The sequence below is a fragment of the Carcharodon carcharias genome (genome assembly GCF_017639515.1).
Source record: "Carcharodon carcharias isolate sCarCar2 chromosome 29 unlocalized genomic scaffold, sCarCar2.pri SUPER_29_unloc_29, whole genome shotgun sequence".
Taxonomy (NCBI): Eukaryota; Metazoa; Chordata; class Chondrichthyes; order Lamniformes; family Lamnidae; genus Carcharodon; species Carcharodon carcharias.
In genome coordinates this window covers 134-19,127 of record NW_024470675.1, presented here as the reverse complement: position 1 = coordinate 19,127, position 18,994 = coordinate 134, and the positions used below count along the sequence as shown (strand labels likewise).

At 42.6% G+C, this 18,994-nt stretch overlaps 1 protein-coding gene across 1 annotated transcript; it reads left to right on the top strand.

Annotated features, from left to right (window-relative positions):
• LOC121274083 (myelin-associated glycoprotein-like) lies at positions 1-18,157 on the top strand (the record flags this gene model as incomplete). The annotated part of the gene is made up of 5 exons (XM_041181228.1): positions 1-276; positions 1,350-1,631; positions 2,898-2,994; positions 17,587-17,671; positions 18,078-18,157. Coding segments are annotated over exons 1-5 (791 nt in total), but the record flags the coding sequence as incomplete, so codon positions are not given.
• Between the last annotated feature and the right edge of the window lie 837 nt (positions 18,158-18,994).

The window sequence follows — 18,994 nt, the reverse complement described above, 5'->3', positions numbered from 1 at the left end:
CAAGGAATCTCTCAATTACTTCTCTTGATATGATTAATGCTTCATCGATCAATATAATTGAGAGGAAATCTGCAGTGGTAATCTGCTCTGTCGAGAGCTTCCCAGCTTCTAACCTGACGTGGCGACATCTTAATGTCCCAATGAACAGAACAAGTTCCAACAATGAGCTGTGGTTGGTGATTCCTCACGTTACATCCAGGGACACTGGAGACTATCAGTGTGTGGCAGAGAATGAACATGGATCAGTGGAGGGATTCATAACCATCACTGTGGAACGTGAGTTACTGCAAACTTCAACATCACTCACACACACACACATACACACACACATACACACACACACACTCACACATAAACACACACACACACATACACACACACACACACACACACATACACACACACACACACACACACACACACATACACACAAATAGGTGCACGCAAACATGTGTTCATATTTAATCCCATGTCTGCACAGGTGTGCACACCTGTATGCTCACACACAGAAGCATACATACAGAATCACACGTGTGCTTGCTCACACACACACAGACATGTGTGAATTGTCTGTTCTCCCTGTGCTGCACTGGAGTTTTGCTCCAGATTCTGCTCTGAAACACTGACGACATCAGCTGAACAAGACCCTGTATTGGACGAGCAGCCCCCTGCACAGAGAATTGTAGGTTTATCACTCAATACCCCATTATTCTAAAGCAATTCATCAACAGTCAAATCCCCATAAACATCCTGATGATGTTAGAGACATTTTCTTTTCTTCTAGCCCGACAGTGTCTCCTCTGGTGGAAGGCTGTAATTACAGCGTGACAGTTTACATATCCACATGCAGCAAGAGCTGAACAACACTCAGCTTGGGCTGTGAAATGATAAGTAATGTTCACGCCACACAAGGACCAGGCAGTGATCATCTCCAACAAGAGAGAATCTAACCATCTCCCCATGATATTCAATCACTTTACCATCGCTGAATCTCCCACGATCAACATCCTGGGGGATGTTAACCAAACACCTAACTGGACCGGCCATAAATACTGTGCCTACAGGAGCAGGTCAGAGGCTGGGAATTCTGTGCAGGTGAAAAACTCACCACCACCTCCTCAAGGGCAATTAGGGATGGGTAATAAATGCTGGTCTAACCAGTGACACCCACTTCCCATGAATATGCAAAAAGGAACACACTGGCAGTGTCTGTTACAAATGGTGACATAGAAAATTATAATGGGGATAGAAGCCTTGACATGCACATAGATACCAGATGGAGAGAGATGATACCTGGAGTCTTGCTGTGCACTGTGTTTGCTCACAATGAAAACTTTATTTGTTTTTAGATGCACCACAGAATCTCTCATTTACTTGGCTTAATATGATTAACGCTTCATCGATCAATATAATTGAGGGGAATTCTACAGAGATAATCTGCTCTGTCGAGAGCTTCCCAGCTTCTAACCTGACATGGCGACATCTTAATGTCCCAAGGAACAGAACAAGTTCCAACAATGAGCTGTGGTTGGTGATTCCTCACGTTACATCCAGGGACACTGGAGACTATCAGTGTGTGGCAGAGAATGAACACGGAGCAGTGGAGGGGTTCATAACCATCACTGTGGAACGTGAGTTACACAGAATTGAACGTTCTCTTGTTATTAGCTCATGGGATGTGGGTATTGTTGACAAGGCCAGAAATTTTTGCACTTCTGTAACTTCCCCATGAGAAGGTGGTGGTGAGCTGCCTTCTTTAACCACTGCAGTCCATGTGGTGTAGGTACACCCACAGTGCTGTTAGGGAGGGAGTTCCATGATTTTGACCCAGCGATGGTGAAGGAACGGCCGATAAATTTGCAAGTCTCATGGAGGATCAACACCTCAAGTTCGCCTCCAAGTCACACACCACACTGACTTGGAACTGTCTTGGTGGAAGAGGTTAAGGGTTTGAAAGGTGCTGTCGAAGGAGCCTTGGTGAGTTGCTGCAGCGCATCTTGTAGATGGTGCACACATTGCTGCCATTGTGTGCCAGTGGTGGAGGGTATGAATGTTTATGCTGGTGGATGGGCTGTCGATCAAACAAGCTGCTCCTGGATGGTGTCGAGCTTCTTGAGTGTTGTTGGAGCTGCACTTATCCAGGCAATTGGAGATTATTCCATCACACTCCTGACTTGTGCCTTGTCGATGGTGGACAGGCTTTGGGGAGTCAGGAGGTGAGTTACTCAACGCAGAGTTCCCAGCCTCTGACCCGCTCTTGTAGCCAAATTATTTCCTGTTGCCGGGTTGTTGCCAGGGCCAATAGCCTTTGCTGTATCCAGTATCAACAGCGGATTCCTGATGTCACGTGGAGTCAATCGAATTGTCTGAAAGCTGACATCTGTGATGCTGGGACCCTCTGGAGGAGGCCGAGATGGATCATCCACTCAGCACTTCTGGCTGAACATGGTTGCCAATGCTTCAGCCTTGTTGTTTGCACTGATGTGCTGAGCTCCCCCATCATTAAGGATAGGGATATTTGTGGAACATCCTCCTCCTGTTAGATCTTTAATTGTCCATCACCATTCATGACTGGATGTGGCAGGACCGCAGAGCTTAGATCTGACTCGTTGGTTGTGGGATCGCTTTGCTCTGTCTATAGCATGTTGTTTCCGCTGTTTGGCGTGTATGTAGTCCTGTGTGTCACCTCAGCAGCTTTGCACCTCTGTTATATGTGAATCCGCCTTATAGAAACCTGCATGTACATGGATATTATCAATAAATATTACATAGATAAATGTTTTTCGTATAGACCTTTCATGCATTGACGATATCACTTCACAAGTTCAGAATTACTACATGTACATAGGGAACCATTCTCAAACTGTACCGGAGTCATTCATTGGCTGATTTTACAGGGCGAGATTCCAATGAATGGAAAGCAGGATTGCTTGGAGCTGGAATCTGTTTGAGTGTTGGACTGAGTGGATTCTTCATCTTCAAGTGTGTGAGAAAGTTAGTGTGAAGGTTTAATTGGTTGTTTTTGAACATGTTTTCTTCAACCTTCTCTCCTTTATGAAAGAACTTGCATTTCTATAGCACCTTTTCCAACCCAAAACCCTTCACAGCCCCTGAAGAGCTTTGATGTTCACTCACTGTTTAACATCTCATCCAATACTCACTGTTTCACAACTCAGTCCTGTAACTGGCAGTGTTGACCCGGACCACATAATACCTTGTGACTTCCTGAGGACGTGAAAGCTGCTATATAAATGAAAACCTTTCTTTTGTTAGTGAATGCAATCTCTTTCCATTTTCCATGTTTCATTCACTCTCTCTTATCTCCACTAATGCTCTCCTTCTCATTCTCTCTCTCATTCACTCTCTCTCCAATCTCCACTAATGTTCTCCTTCTCATTCTCTCTCTCATTCACTCTCTCTCCAATCTCCACTAATGCTCTCCTTCTCATTCAATCTCTCATTCACTTTCTCTCCAGTCTCCACTAATGCTCTCCTTCTCATTCTTTCTCTCATCCTCTTACACATTGTTCAGTCTCTCACATTTTTAAGGAGCGCTGAGCAACATCTGCTCCTTCAGAAGATTCACCTCATCACCTGGAGTGAGCAGTGAATTGAAACTCGCTCACCGACTGCTCAGCTTTACACAGGATTCATGTCACAGAGTCAGGACACAAAGGGTTAACAGTTTGTTTACAACACAACACTAAGGCCTACGTTTCAATGAAAGGGTTTTCACAATTGTTCCCCAATTCCTGATTTGATTCACAGAGACACATCAACCCTTTCTAATTAAATACACAGAGGGAGCAGCACAGGAAGAGGTCATTCAGCCCAAGCAGAGCATGTGGGCAGTTCCTCCCCAGGCGAGCAGTCGGACAGGTCCTGGGTAAGTAACGGAACGATTGGAATTCATTTCCACGACCAACACCGTCCATTTTGATGTTGTGAATTTATAAAGACAGATTCCAATGATTGATGACTTTGAAAGATTTCTACTGATTATTGAGATCTGGGTGTGAGGCTCAAGTCTGTTGTACAGAACATCTTTCTGGTTAAATTATGCAGACAGGTTACACACAGTCTACGATTATATTCCCTCGGGTCTAGGAGATTAAGGAGTGATCTAACTGAGGGGTTCAAAATGATTAAACACTCGATAGGGTCGATAGAGAGAAGCTACTTTCTCGGGTGGGGGTGGGTGGTGGGGGTCGGGTGGAGTCCAGAACAAGGGGGCTGGAACTTCAGATTGGAGCCAGGCCGTTCAGGGGTGATGTCAGGAAGCACTTCTTCACACAAAGGGGAGTGGAAATCTGGAACTCTCTCCCCAATAATCAAACCCAACACCGAATACACATCATGTTGATTGTCACTCTGTCCATTTCCATCTCTATTACAGAAGAGAGGCGAGGGGAAAGCAGGAATCAAATCGAACCATCGTGTTGATGAATATCGAGGTCCTGTTTATGAAAACTGTGAGCGTGGTTGGGCTTTGAGGAATCAGGTGAGTCACACACCACAGGATCCCCAGCCTCTCAGCTGCTCCAGTAGCCTGGTTATTGATATGGCTGCTCCAGTCCTGTATCTGCAATGTTTTATACAGTCACTCTCAAACCCAACCAAACTCACACCCAACACCGTTCAGTATCAATAATCAAACCCCGTTCAGGATCAATAATCAAACCCCGTTCAGTATCAATAATCACACCCCGTTCAGTATCAATAATCACACCCCGTTCAGTATCAATAATCACACCCCGTTCAGTATCAATAATCAAACCCTGTTCAGTATCAATAATCACACCCCGTTCAGTATCAATAATCACACCCCGTTCAGTATCAATAATCAAACCCCGTTCAGTATCAATAATCACACCCCGTTCAGTATCAATAATCACACCCCGTTCAGTATCAATAATCAAACCCCGTTCAGTATCAATAATCAAACCCTGTTCAGTATCAATAATCACACCCCGTTCAGTATCAATAATCAAACCCCGTTCAGTATCAATAATCACACCCCGTTCAGTATCAATAATCACACCCCGTTCAGTATCAATAATCAAACCCCGTTCAGTATCAATAATCAAACCCCGTTCAGTATCAATAATCACACCCCGTTCAGTATCAATAATCAAACCCCGTTCAGTATCAATAATCACACCCCGTTCAGTATCAATAATCAAACCCCGTTCAGTATCAATAATCAAACCCCGTTCAGTATCAATAATCACACCCCGTTCAGTATCAATAATCACACCCCGTTCAGTATCAATAATCAAACCCCGTTCAGTATCAATAATCAAACCCCGTTCAGTATCAATAATCAAACCCCGTTCAGTATCAATAATCAAACCCCGTTCAGTATCAATAATCAAACCCCGTTCAGTATCAATAATCAAACCCCGTTCAGTATCAATAATCAAACCCCGTTCAGTATCAATAATCAAACCCCGTTCAGTATCAATAATCAAACCCCGTTCAGTATCAATAATCAAACCCCGTTCAGTATCAATAATCAAACCCCGTTCAGTATCAATAATCAAACCCCGTTCAGTATCAATAATCAAACCCCGTTCAGTATCAATAATCAAACCCCGTTCAGTATCAATAATCAAACCCCGTTCAGTATCAATAATCAAACCCCGTTCAGTATCAATAATCAAACCCCGTTCAGTATCAATAATCAAACCCCGTTCAGTATCAATAATCAAACCCCGTTCAGTATCAATAATCAAACCCCGTTCAGTATCAATAATCACACCCCGTTCAGTATCAATAATCACACCCCGTTCAGTATCAATAATCAAACCCCGTTCAGTATCAATAATCAAACCCCGTTCAGTATCAATAATCAAACCCCGTTCAGTATCAATAATCAAACCCCGTTCAGTATCAATAATCAAACCCCGTTCAGTATCAATAATCAAACCCCGTTCAGTATCAATAATCAAACCCCGTTCAGTATCAATAATCAAACCCCGTTCAGTATCAATAATCAAACCCCGTTCAGTATCAATAATCAAACCCCGTTCAGTATCAATAATCAAACCCCGTTCAGTATCAATAATCAAACCCCGTTCAGTATCAATAATCAAACCCCGTTCAGTATCAATAATCAAACCCCGTTCAGTATCAATAATCAAACCCCGTTCAGTATCAATAATCAAACCCCGTTCAGTATCAATAATCAAACCCCGTTCAGTATCAATAATCAAACCCCGTTCAGTATCAATAATCAAACCCCGTTCAGTATCAATAATCAAACCCCGTTCAGTATCAATAATCAAACCCCGTTCAGTATCAATAATCAAACCCCGTTCAGTATCAATAATCAAACCCCGTTCAGTATCAATAATCAAACCCCGTTCAGTATCAATAATCAAACCCCGTTCAGTATCAATAATCACACCCCGTTCAGTATCAATAATCAAACCCCGTTCAGTATCAATAATCACACCCCGTTCAGTATCAATAATCAAACCCCGTTCAGTATCAATAATCACACCCCGTTCAGTATCAATAATCAAACCCCGTTCAGTATCAATAATCAAACCCCGTTCAGAATCAATAATCAAACCCCGTTCAGTATCAATAATCAAACCCCGTTCAGAATCAATAATCAAACCCCGTTCAGTATCAATAATCAAACCCCGTTCAGTATCAATAATCAAACCCCGTTCAGTATCAATAATCAAACCCCGTTCAGTATCAATAATCAAACCCCGTTCAGAATCAATAATCAAACCCCGTTCAGTATCAATAATCAAACCCCGTTCAGTATCAATAATCAAACCCCGTTCAGTATCAATAATCAAACCCCGTTCAGTATCAATAATCAAACCCCGTTCAGTATCAATAATCAAACCCCGTTCAGTATCAATAATCAAACCCCGTTCAGAATCAATAATCAAACCCCGTTCAGAATCAATAATCAAACCCCGTTCAGTATCAATAATCAAACCCCGTTCAGTATCAATAATCAAACCCCGTTCAGTATCAATAATCAAACCCCGTTCAGTATCAATAATCAAACCCCGTTCAGTATCAATAATCAAACCCCGTTCAGTATCAATAATCAAACCCCGTTCAGTATCAATAATCAAACCCCGTTCAGTATCAATAATCACACCCCGTTCAGTATCAATAATCAAACCCCGTTCAGTATCAATAATCAAACCCCGTTCAGTATCAATAATCAAACCCCGTTCAGTATCAATAATCAAACCCCGTTCAGAATCAATAATCAAACCCCGTTCAGTATCAATAATCAAACCCCGTTCAGTATCAATAATCAAACCCCGTTCAGTATCAATAATCAAACCCCGTTCAGTATCAATAATCAAACCCCGTTCAGTATCAATAATCAAACCCCGTTCAGAATCAATAATCAAACCCCGTTCAGTATCAATAATCAAACCCCGTTCAGTATCAATAATCAAACCCCGTTCAGAATCAATAATCAAACCCCGTTCAGTATCAATAATCAAACCCCGTTCAGAATCAATAATCAAACCCCGTTCAGTATCAATAATCAAACCCCGTCAGTATCAATAATCAAACCCCGTTCAGTATCAATAATCAAACCCTGTTCAGTATCAATAATCAAACCCCGTTCAGTATCAATAATCAAACCCCGTTCAGTATCAATAATCAAACCCCGTTCAGTATCAATAATCAAACCCCGTTCAGTATCAATAATCAAACCCCGTTCAGTATCAATAATCAAACCCCGTTCAGTATCAATAATCAAACCCCGTTCAGTATCAATAATCAAACCCCGTTCAGTATCAATAATCAAACCCCGTTCAGTATCAATAATCAAACCCCGTTCAGTATCAATAATCAAACCCCGTTCAGTATCAATAATCAAACCCCGTTCAGTATCAATAATCAAACCCCGTTCAGTATCAATAATCAAACCCCGTTCAGTATCAATAATCAAACCCCGTTCAGTATCAATAATCAAACCCCGTTCAGTATCAATAATCAAACCCCGTTCAGTATCAATAATCAAACCCCGTTCAGTATCAATAATCAAACCCCGTTCAGTATCAATAATCAAACCCCGTTCAGTATCAATAATCAAACCCCGTTCAGTATCAATAATCAAACCCCGTTCAGTATCAATAATCAAACCCCGTTCAGTATCAATAATCAAACCCCGTTCAGTATCAATAATCAAACCCCGTTCAGTATCAATAATCAAACCCCGTTCAGTATCAATAATCAAACCCCGTTCAGTATCAATAATCAAACCCCGTTCAGTATCAATAATCAAACCCCGTTCAGTATCAATAATCAAACCCCGTTCAGTATCAATAATCAAACCCCGTTCAGTATCAATAATCACACCCCGTTCAGTATCAATAATCAAACCCCGTTCAGTATCAATAATCAAACCCCGTTCAGTATCAATAATCAAACCCCGTTCAGTATCAATAATCAAACCCCGTTCAGTATCAATAATCAAACCCCGTTCAGTATCAATAATCAAACCCCGTTCAGTATCAATAATCAAACCCCGTTCAGTATCAATAATCAAACCCCGTTCAGTATCAATAATCACACCCCGTTCAGTATCAATAATCAAACCCCGTTCAGTATCAATAATCAAACCCCGTTCAGTATCAATAATCAAACCCCGTTCAGTATCAATAATCAAACCCCGTTCAGTATCAATAATCAAACCCCGTTCAGTATCAATAATCAAACCCCGTTCAGTATCAATAATCAAACCCCGTTCAGTATCAATAATCAAACCCCGTTCAGTATCAATAATCAAACCCCGTTCAGTATCAATAATCAAACCCCGTTCAGTATCAATAATCAAACCCCGTTCAGTATCAATAATCAAACCCCGTTCAGTATCAATAATCAAACCCCGTTCAGTATCAATAATCAAACCCCGTTCAGTATCAATAATCAAACCCCGTTCAGTATCAATAATCAAACCCCGTTCAGTATCAATAATCAAACCCCGTTCAGTATCAATAATCAAACCCCGTTCAGTATCAATAATCAAACCCCGTTCAGTATCAATAATCAAACCCCGTTCAGTATCAATAATCAAACCCCGTTCAGTATCAATAATCAAACCCCGTTCAGTATCAATAATCAAACCCCGTTCAGTATCAATAATCAAACCCCGTTCAGTATCAATAATCAAACCCCGTTCAGTATCAATAATCAAACCCCGTTCAGTATCAATAATCACACCCCGTTCAGTATCAATAATCAAACCCCGTTCAGTATCAATAATCAAACCCCGTTCAGTATCAATAATCAAACCCCGTTCAGTATCAATAATCAAACCCCGTTCAGTATCAATAATCAAACCCCGTTCAGTATCAATAATCAAACCCCGTTCAGTATCAATAATCAAACCCCGTTCAGTATCAATAATCAAACCCCGTTCAGTATCAATAATCAAACCCCGTTCAGTATCAATAATCAAACCCCGTTCAGTATCAATAATCAAACCCCGTTCAGTATCAATAATCAAACCCCGTTCAGTATCAATAATCAAACCCCGTTCAGTATCAATAATCAAACCCCGTTCAGTATCAATAATCAAACCCCGTTCAGTATCAATAATCAAACCCCGTTCAGTATCAATAATCAAACCCCGTTCAGTATCAATAATCAAACCCCGTTCAGTATCAATAATCAAACCCCGTTCAGTATCAATAATCAAACCCCGTTCAGTATCAATAATCAAACCCCGTTCAGTATCAATAATCAAACCCCGTTCAGAATCAATAATCAAACCCCGTTCAGTATCAATAATCAAACCCCGTTCAGTATCAATAATCAAACCCCGTTCAGTATCAATAATCAAACCCCGTTCAGTATCAATAATCAAACCCCGTTCAGTATCAATAATCAAACCCCGTTCAGTATCAATAATCAAACCCCGTTCAGTATCAATAATCAAACCCCGTTCAGTATCAATAATCAAACCCCGTTCAGTATCAATAATCAAACCCCGTTCAGTATCAATAATCAAACCCCGTTCAGTATCAATAATCAAACCCCGTTCAGTATCAATAATCAAACCCCGTTCAGTATCAATAATCAAACCCCGTTCAGTATCAATAATCAAACCCCGTTCAGAATCAATAATCAAACCCCGTTCAGTATCAATAATCAAACCCCGTTCAGTATCAATAATCAAACCCCGTTCAGTATCAATAATCAAACCCCGTTCAGTATCAATAATCAAACCCCGTTCAGTATCAATAATCAAACCCCGTTCAGTATCAATAATCAAACCCCGTTCAGTATCAATAATCAAACCCCGTTCAGTATCAATAATCAAACCCCGTTCAGTATCAATAATCAAACCCCGTTCAGTATCAATAATCAAACCCCGTTCAGTATCAATAATCAAACCCCGTTCAGTATCAATAATCACACCCCGTTCAGTATCAATAATCAAACCCCGTTCAGTATCAATAATCAAACCCCGTTCAGTATCAATAATCAAACCCCGTTCAGTATCAATAATCAAACCCCGTTCAGTATCAATAATCAAACCCCGTTCAGTATCAATAATCAAACCCCGTTCAGTATCAATAATCAAACCCCGTTCAGTATCAATAATCAAACCCCGTTCAGTATCAATAATCAAACCCCGTTCAGTATCAATAATCAAACCCCGTTCAGTATCAATAATCAAACCCCGTTCAGTATCAATAATCAAACCCCGTTCAGTATCAATAATCAAACCCCGTTCAGTATCAATAATCAAACCCCGTTCAGTATCAATAATCAAACCCCGTTCAGTATCAATAATCAAACCCCGTTCAGTATCAATAATCAAACCCCGTTCAGTATCAATAATCAAACCCCGTTCAGTATCAATAATCAAACCCCGTTCAGTATCAATAATCAAACCCCGTTCAGTATCAATAATCAAACCCCGTTCAGTATCAATAATCAAACCCCGTTCAGTATCAATAATCAAACCCCGTTCAGTATCAATAATCAAACCCCGTTCAGTATCAATAATCAAACCCCGTTCAGTATCAATAATCAAACCCCGTTCAGTATCAATAATCAAACCCCGTTCAGTATCAATAATCAAACCCCGTTCAGTATCAATAATCAAACCCCGTTCAGTATCAATAATCAAACCCCGTTCAGTATCAATAATCAAACCCCGTTCAGTATCAATAATCAAACCCCGTTCAGTATCAATAATCAAACCCCGTTCAGTATCAATAATCAAACCCCGTTCAGTATCAATAATCAAACCCCGTTCAGTATCAATAATCAAACCCCGTTCAGTATCAATAATCAAACCCCGTTCAGTATCAATAATCAAACCCCGTTCAGTATCAATAATCAAACCCCGTTCAGTATCAATAATCAAACCCCGTTCAGTATCAATAATCAAACCCCGTTCAGTATCAATAATCAAACCCCGTTCAGTATCAATAATCAAACCCCGTTCAGTATCAATAATCAAACCCCGTTCAGTATCAATAATCAAACCCCGTTCAGTATCAATAATCAAACCCCGTTCAGTATCAATAATCAAACCCCGTTCAGTATCAATAATCAAACCCCGTTCAGTATCAATAATCAAACCCCGTTCAGTATCAATAATCAAACCCCGTTCAGTATCAATAATCAAACCCCGTTCAGTATCAATAATCAAATCCCGTTCAGTATCAATAATCAAACCCCGTTCAGTATCAATAATCAAACCCCGTTCAGAATCAATAATCAAACACCGTTCAGTATCAATAATCAAACCCCGTTCAGTATCAATAATCAAACCCCGTTCAGTATCAATAATCAAACCCCGTTCAGTATCAATAATCAAACCCCGTTCAGTATCAATAATCAAACCCCGTTCAGTATCAATAATCAAACCCCGTTCAGTATCAATAATCAAACCCCGTTCAGTATCAATAATCAAACCCCGTTCAGAATCAATAATCAAACCCCGTTCAGTATCAATAATCAAACCCCGTTCAGTATCAATAATCAAACCCCGTTCAGTATCAATAATCAAACCCCGTTCAGTATCAATAATCAAACCCCGTTCAGTATCAATAATCAAACCCCGTTCAGTATCAATAATCAAACCCCGTTCAGTATCAATAATCAAACCCCGTTCAGTATCAATAATCAAACCCCGTTCAGAATCAATAATCAAACCCCGTTCAGTATCAATAATCAAACCCCGTTCAGTATCAATAATCAAACCCCGTTCAGTATCAATAATCAAACCCCGTTCAGTATCAATAATCAAACCCCGTTCAGTATCAATAATCAAACCTGTTCAGTATCAATAATCAAACCCCGTTCAGTATCAATAATCAAACCCCGTTCAGTATCAATAATCAAACCCCGTTCAGTATCAATAATCAAACCCCGTTCAGTATCAATAATCAAACCCCGTTCAGCATCAATAATCAAACCCGGTCAGAATCAATAATCAAACCCCGTTCAGAATCAATAATCAAACCCCGTTCAGAATCAATAATCAAACCCTGTTCAGTATCAATAATCAAACCCCGTTCAGAATCAATAATCAAACTCCGTTCAGTATCAATAATCAAACCCCGTTCAGAATCAATAATCAAACCCTGTTCAGTATCAATAATCAAACCCCGTTCAGTATCAATAATCAAACACCGTTCAGTATCAATAATTAATGTATCTATTGTGGGTGGAATTTTTGATTTGGATCAATAATACTAAACACTGATCACTCTGATTGTCAATCTGATCATTTCTGTTTCTATTACAGAAGAAAGATGAGAAGTATCTGGAAATGAAATCTAACCGCGGAGTCAATCCTGATACAGATGATGATCTTTACGCAAACTGTGATTTTGCCGAGGATTCTGTTTATGGGAATTTATAAACTGAGCAAGAATGAGACACACACAGTGTGGGGAGAATACAGAACGGGAGAATCATTCAAAACTCCAATTTACCTTCCTAATATCCACAGGAACTCACTCCCAGGAAATAGATTTAAACCTCTTGTTACAATCTGATGGAATTTCTTCAGAATGATCTATCCAGGATGGTTGTCTGTGGGTTTCAATTTGAACATCCTCCTTCACAATTGTCCCTCACTGTTGGAAACATCCTTCTCTCCATTCTGATTGTAAATGTCTTTAGATATTGTTCGATGATGTACCAGGACAGGACGGACAAATTAAATCCCGTGTCCGTGATGATGAGTTAATTTTCATTCTGTTATTCACCTTCCTGTCTGTCAGTGTTTACAGAATATTCATCAGCCAGTGTAGACTTCAGGAAATGCAGGATCGGTGGATAATTGCAGCAGAGGAGATCGGGATAACTTACTCACCATTTTACAGTCAAATGTATTTTCAGATATATATTTGGATTTTACACTTCATCGTTAAACAGCGAAACGAGCAACAATCTGGGAAACAGGGAAACAATTTGATTGGAGATTTGAGAAATTCCCTGCAGTTTGGAGGATAACAGATGTGCTACAGTGCCACCACTGGTGGGAGGACATCATTTCAGCGTGACATGTTTACATTGATGTTGCCAATGAACATAGGAAATTATGATGTGAAAAATTGGTTGCAGGTTTACCTTCTTCAGTATGTCATGGATGGATGAGACAGCTTTGATAACAGAATGAGATATAACTGCAATAAACCACCATTTTAGTCTTTCATTCTTGGAGAGTACAATTAGCATCCATCCTGAAGGCTGAGTGGATGGGTGAACTGTGCGATGTGTTACAGATTACAGAGACAAACATCCTCGATCCTGGTTCCGCTCTGTGTTTGATGAGATGCTTGGATCAAAGATTGGGAAAATAAATAATCCTCTTGCATTGATCTGTAACTGGTCATTTCCTCTGTCAATGTCGTGAGGAGATAATTGGGTTTGAGGTCCAAAATCAGACACATGCTTTAACTGCCCATTGAATAGGAACAGGAGGAGGCCATTCAGCCCCCTTGAGCCTGCTACACAGGAACAAGAGAGCACCTGAAATAAAAACAGAAATGCTGGAGAAAATGAGTAGTTCTGGCAGCATCTGTGCAGAGATAAACAGAATTAGCATTTCAAGTCCGTATGACCCTTCTTCAGAGTCTCAAAGCAAAAACTCTGTTTCTCTCTCCACAGCTGCTGCCAGACATGCTGAGTTAATGCAGCATTTTCTGTTTTTATTTCAGATTTACAGCATCTGCAGTATTTATTTTTAATGAGAAGAGGACATTCAGCCCCTCAAGCCTGTTACACAGGAACAGGAGGAGGCCATTCAGCCCCTCGAACCTGTTACACAAGAACTGGAGGAGGCCATTCAGCCCCTCGAGCCTGTTACACAGGAACAGGAGGAGGCCATTCAGCCCCTCGAGCCTGTTACACAGGAACAGGAGGCGGCTATTCAGCCCCTCGAGCCTGTTACACAGGAACAGGAGGAGGCCATTCAGCCCCTCGAGCCTGTTACACAGGAACAGGAGGAGGCCATTCAGCCCCTCGAGCCTGTTACACAGGAACAGGAGGAGACCCATTCAGCCCCTCGAGCCTGTTACACAATAACAGGAGGCGGCCCTTTCACCCACTCAAGCCGGTGACACAGGAACAGGAGAAGGTACATTCACCCACTCAAGCCTGTTACTGAGGAACAGGGGAAGGTCTATTCAGCCCCAAGAGCCTGTTACAGAGGAACAGGAGGAGGAGCACTCAGCCCCTTGAACCACTTACACAGGAACAGCAGGATGCACATTCAGCTCCTCGAGTCTGTTACACAGAAACAGGAGGAGGCCCATTCAGCCCCATGAGCCTATTGTGCAGCAACAGGAGGAGGCCATTCAGCCCCTCGAGCCTGTTACACAGGAACAGGAGGAGGCCCATTCAGCCCCTCGAGCCTTTTACACAGGAACAGGAGGAGGCCCATTCAGCCCCTCGAGGCTTTTAAACAAGAACAAGTGGAAGTTCACTCAGCCCCTCAATCATGTTACACAGTAACAGGAGAACCATTCAGTCTCTCGAGCCTGTTACACAGGAACAGGAGGAGGTACATTCAGCCACTCAAGCCTGTTACACAGGAACATGAGGAGGCCATTTCAGCCCCTTGAGCCTGTTACACAGGAACAGGAGGAGGCCCATTCAGCCCTCTCAATCCTGGTCTACAGAAACTGGGGAAGGCCTATTCAGCCCCATGTGCCTGTTTTGCAGTAAAAGGGGAGGACATTCAGCCCCTTGAGCCTGTTACACAGTAACAGGAGGAGGCCACTTCAGTGCCATAAGACAGTTATGCAGGAACAGGAGGAGGCCCTTTGAGACCCATGAGCCTTTTACTCAGGAAGAGGAAGAGGCCATCCAGCCCCATGAGCCTGTTTTGCAGGAAAACGGGGAGGACATTCAGTCCCTCAAGCCCGGAACACAGGAACAGGAGGAGGCCATTCAGCCCCTCATGCCAATAACAGAGGAACAGGAGGAGGCCGTTCAGCCCCTCATGCCAATAACACAGGAACAGGAGGAGGCCCATTCAGTCCCCTCGAGCCTGTTACACAGGAACAGGAGGAGGCCATTCAGTCCCTCAAGCCTGGAACACAGCATCAGGAGGAGGCCATTCAGCCCCTCATGCCAATAACACAGGAACAGGAGGAGGCCCATTCAGCTCCCTCGAGCCTGTTACACAGGAACAGGAGGAGGCCCATTCAGCCCCCTCGAGCCTGTTACACAGGAACAGGAGGAGGCCCATTCAGCCCCCTCGAGCCTGTTACACAGGAACAGGAGGTGGTCCATTTAACCCCACGAGCCTGTTACACAGGAACAGGAGGAGGCCCATTCAGCCCCCTCAAGTCTGTTTTATGTGAACATTCGAAGGTCATTCAGCCACATTCTTGGCACAAAAAGGGTTAACAGTTTTCTAATAGTGCCAGGCAAAGGGCTGCTTTCACAGCTTGACAGCAAACACCTCACATTTGTCTCACAGTGACACATCAGCCCTTTCTAATTAAATACACAGATGGATCAGCACAGGAAGAGGTCATTCAGCCCAAGCAGAGCGTGTGGGCAGTTCCTCCCCAGGCGAGCAGTCGGACAGGTCCTGGGTAAGTAACGGAACGATTGGAATTCACTTCCACGACCAACACCGTCCTTTGTTGATGTTGTGACTTTATAAAGACAGATTCCAATGATTGATGCCTTTGAAAGATTTCTACTGATTATTGAGATCTGGGTGTGAGGCTCAAGTCTGTTGTACAGAACATGTTTTTAGCTCAAGGGATGAGGGAAGTGCAGAGACATGAGCTTTGGGACATCCTGACGAGCTGAAAGCTGCTATAGAAATGCAAATCCTTCATTGCTTTGCTTTCTTAAAGCCTTGTAACTTTCTGCAGAGCACCCAGCATCACCTCTCAAGCCTTTTACACAGGAACAGGAGGAGGTACATTCAGCCCCATGAGCTATTTACTCAGGATTAGGAGGAGGCCATTCAGCCCCTTCGAGCCTGTTACAAAGGAACAGGAAAGGGCCCAGTTAGTTCCCTTGAGCCTGTTACATAGGAACAGGTGGAGGTCCGTGCAACCCCTCAAGCCTGTTACACAGGAACAGGAGGAGGTCCATTCAGCCCCTCGAGCCTGTTACACAGGAACAGGAGGAAGCCCATTCAGCCCCTCGAGCCTGTTACACAGGAACAGGAGGAGGTCCATTCAGCCCCTCGAGCCTGTTACACAGGAACAGGAGGTGGCCCATTCAGCCCCCTCGAGTCTGTTTTAAGTGAACATTCGAAGGTCATTCAGCCACATTCTTGGTACACAAAGGGTTAACAGTTTTCTAACTGTACGAGGCAAAGAGCTGCTTTCTCACTTGGTACTAACCACTTCCTCATTTTGTCTCACAGTGACACATTCACCCTTTCTAATTAAATACACAGAGGGAGCAGCACAGGAAGAGGTCATTCAGCCCAAGCAGAGTGTGTGGGCAGTTCCTCCCCAGGCGAGCAGTCGGACAGGTCCTGGGTAAGTAACAGAACGATTGGAATTCACTTCCACGACCAACACCGTCCTTTGTTGATGTTGTGACTTTATAAAGACAGATTCCAATGATTGATGCCTTGAAAGATTTCCACTGATTATTGAGATCTGGGTGTGAGGCTCAAGTCTGTTATACAGAACATCTTTCTAGCTCAAAAGATGAGGGAAGTGCAGAGACATGAGCTTTGGGATGTCTTGAGTAGGTGAAAGGCGATATAGAAATGCAAGTCCTTCATCGTTTTTCTTTCTTAAAACCTTGTAACTCTCTGCAGAGCACATATCATCACCACTCAAGCCAGTTACACAGGAACAGGAGGAGGCCCATTCAGTCCCTCGAGCCAGTTAAACAGGGACTGGACGAATCCCATTCTGTCCTCTTGAGCCTGTTAGACAGGAACAGGAGAGGATCGTTCAGCCCCCTCGAGTCTATTTCATGTGAACATTCGATGGTCATTCAGCCACATTCTTTGTACACATAGGGTTAACAGTTTTCTTACTGTGACAGGCAAAGAGCTGCTTTCACACCTTGACAGCAAACACCTCACATTTTGTCTCATAGTGACACATCAACCCTTTCTAATTAAATACACAGAGGGAGCAGCACAGGAAGAGGTCATTCAGCCCAAGAAGAGCGTGTGGGCAGTTCCTCCCCAGGCGAGCAGTCGGACAGGTCCTGGGTAAGTAACGGAACGATTGGAATTCACTTCCACGACCAACACCGTCCTTTGTTGATGTTGTGACTTTATAAAGACAGATTCCAATGATTGATGCCTTTGAAAGATTTCTACTGATTATTGAGATCTGGGTGTGAGGCTCAAGTCTGTTATACAGAATATTTTTCTAGCTCAAGGGATGAGGGATGTGTAGAGACATGAGCTTTGGGACATCCTGAGGTGGTGAAAGGCGATATAGAAATGCAAGTCCTTCATCGTTTTTCTTTCTTAAAGCCTTGTAACTCTCTGCAGAGCACCTATCATCCCACAGAGGATCAAATTAATCAGTGAAGACATTGTCTAAATGCAGTTCTGATCTCTCGAGAGCTGTCGAGAGGTGGGTTCTCATTAACTCCTTTCTCTTTCACAGCTTGAGGGTGAGCAGCTGATGAAGTATCTGGGAGTGGACAATGATCGGGAAATCTTACTTCCTCCTGTCACTTCTCCAAGGTAATATCAACGTCAGATCGGACAGATTTATGGTCAAGAATCTTTGTAAAGGAGCATTCTTATTGAGCTGTGATTGGGAACCGATTCAGCAGTGAGCTAGTGTGCAAACTCACACCAAGTCCCATTCATCCATCACCCCTGTGCTCACTGATATACACTGACTCCCTGTCTGACAGCAGAATTGGAGGAGAGCAGAGATCTCAGAGGGTTTCAGGGTTGGAGGAGGTGACAGGGATAGAGAGTGGAGAGGGTGGATGGAGGGATAGGAAATCAGTGATGAGAATTTGAAATTTGAGTCATTGCTGGACTGGGAGCCAGTGTAGGTCAGCGAGTGACAGGGGGGGCAATCAGCTGAATAGAGAAGCAGGGATAAAAACTGGGGAATTAAGTCTACCGTGATGATAGGACTCAGATAACAATGCCCTGAAATTTGTGTCTTTTGCTGATTTTAGTCAGAATTTCCCTTGAAGACAACACAGCAGCTCCTAGAATAGACAGGCTGTTCAGTGTCACACTTCCTGTCCATTCTCACCATGCTAAAAACTTCAAAAAGGTTGCACCGTAACTGAAAGAGAGAAGGAAGGCAAAGCTGTCTGTGTGTAAAACTGTCAAATATTCTGAGTTATCATGATTGTCTCTGATCTGCTGCAGATTTTATATTTCACAGAATCTTAGCACTTTGCAGCTGAGAGAGAGACCTTTGACTCACTGCCTGAAAGGGCGGTGGACGCAGATTCAACAGGAACTTTCAGAAGGGGAACTGGATAAATACTTGAAGGGGACATTTTGCAGGGCTGTGGAGGAGAGAGCAGAGGTGAGAGTGGGACTAATTGGACA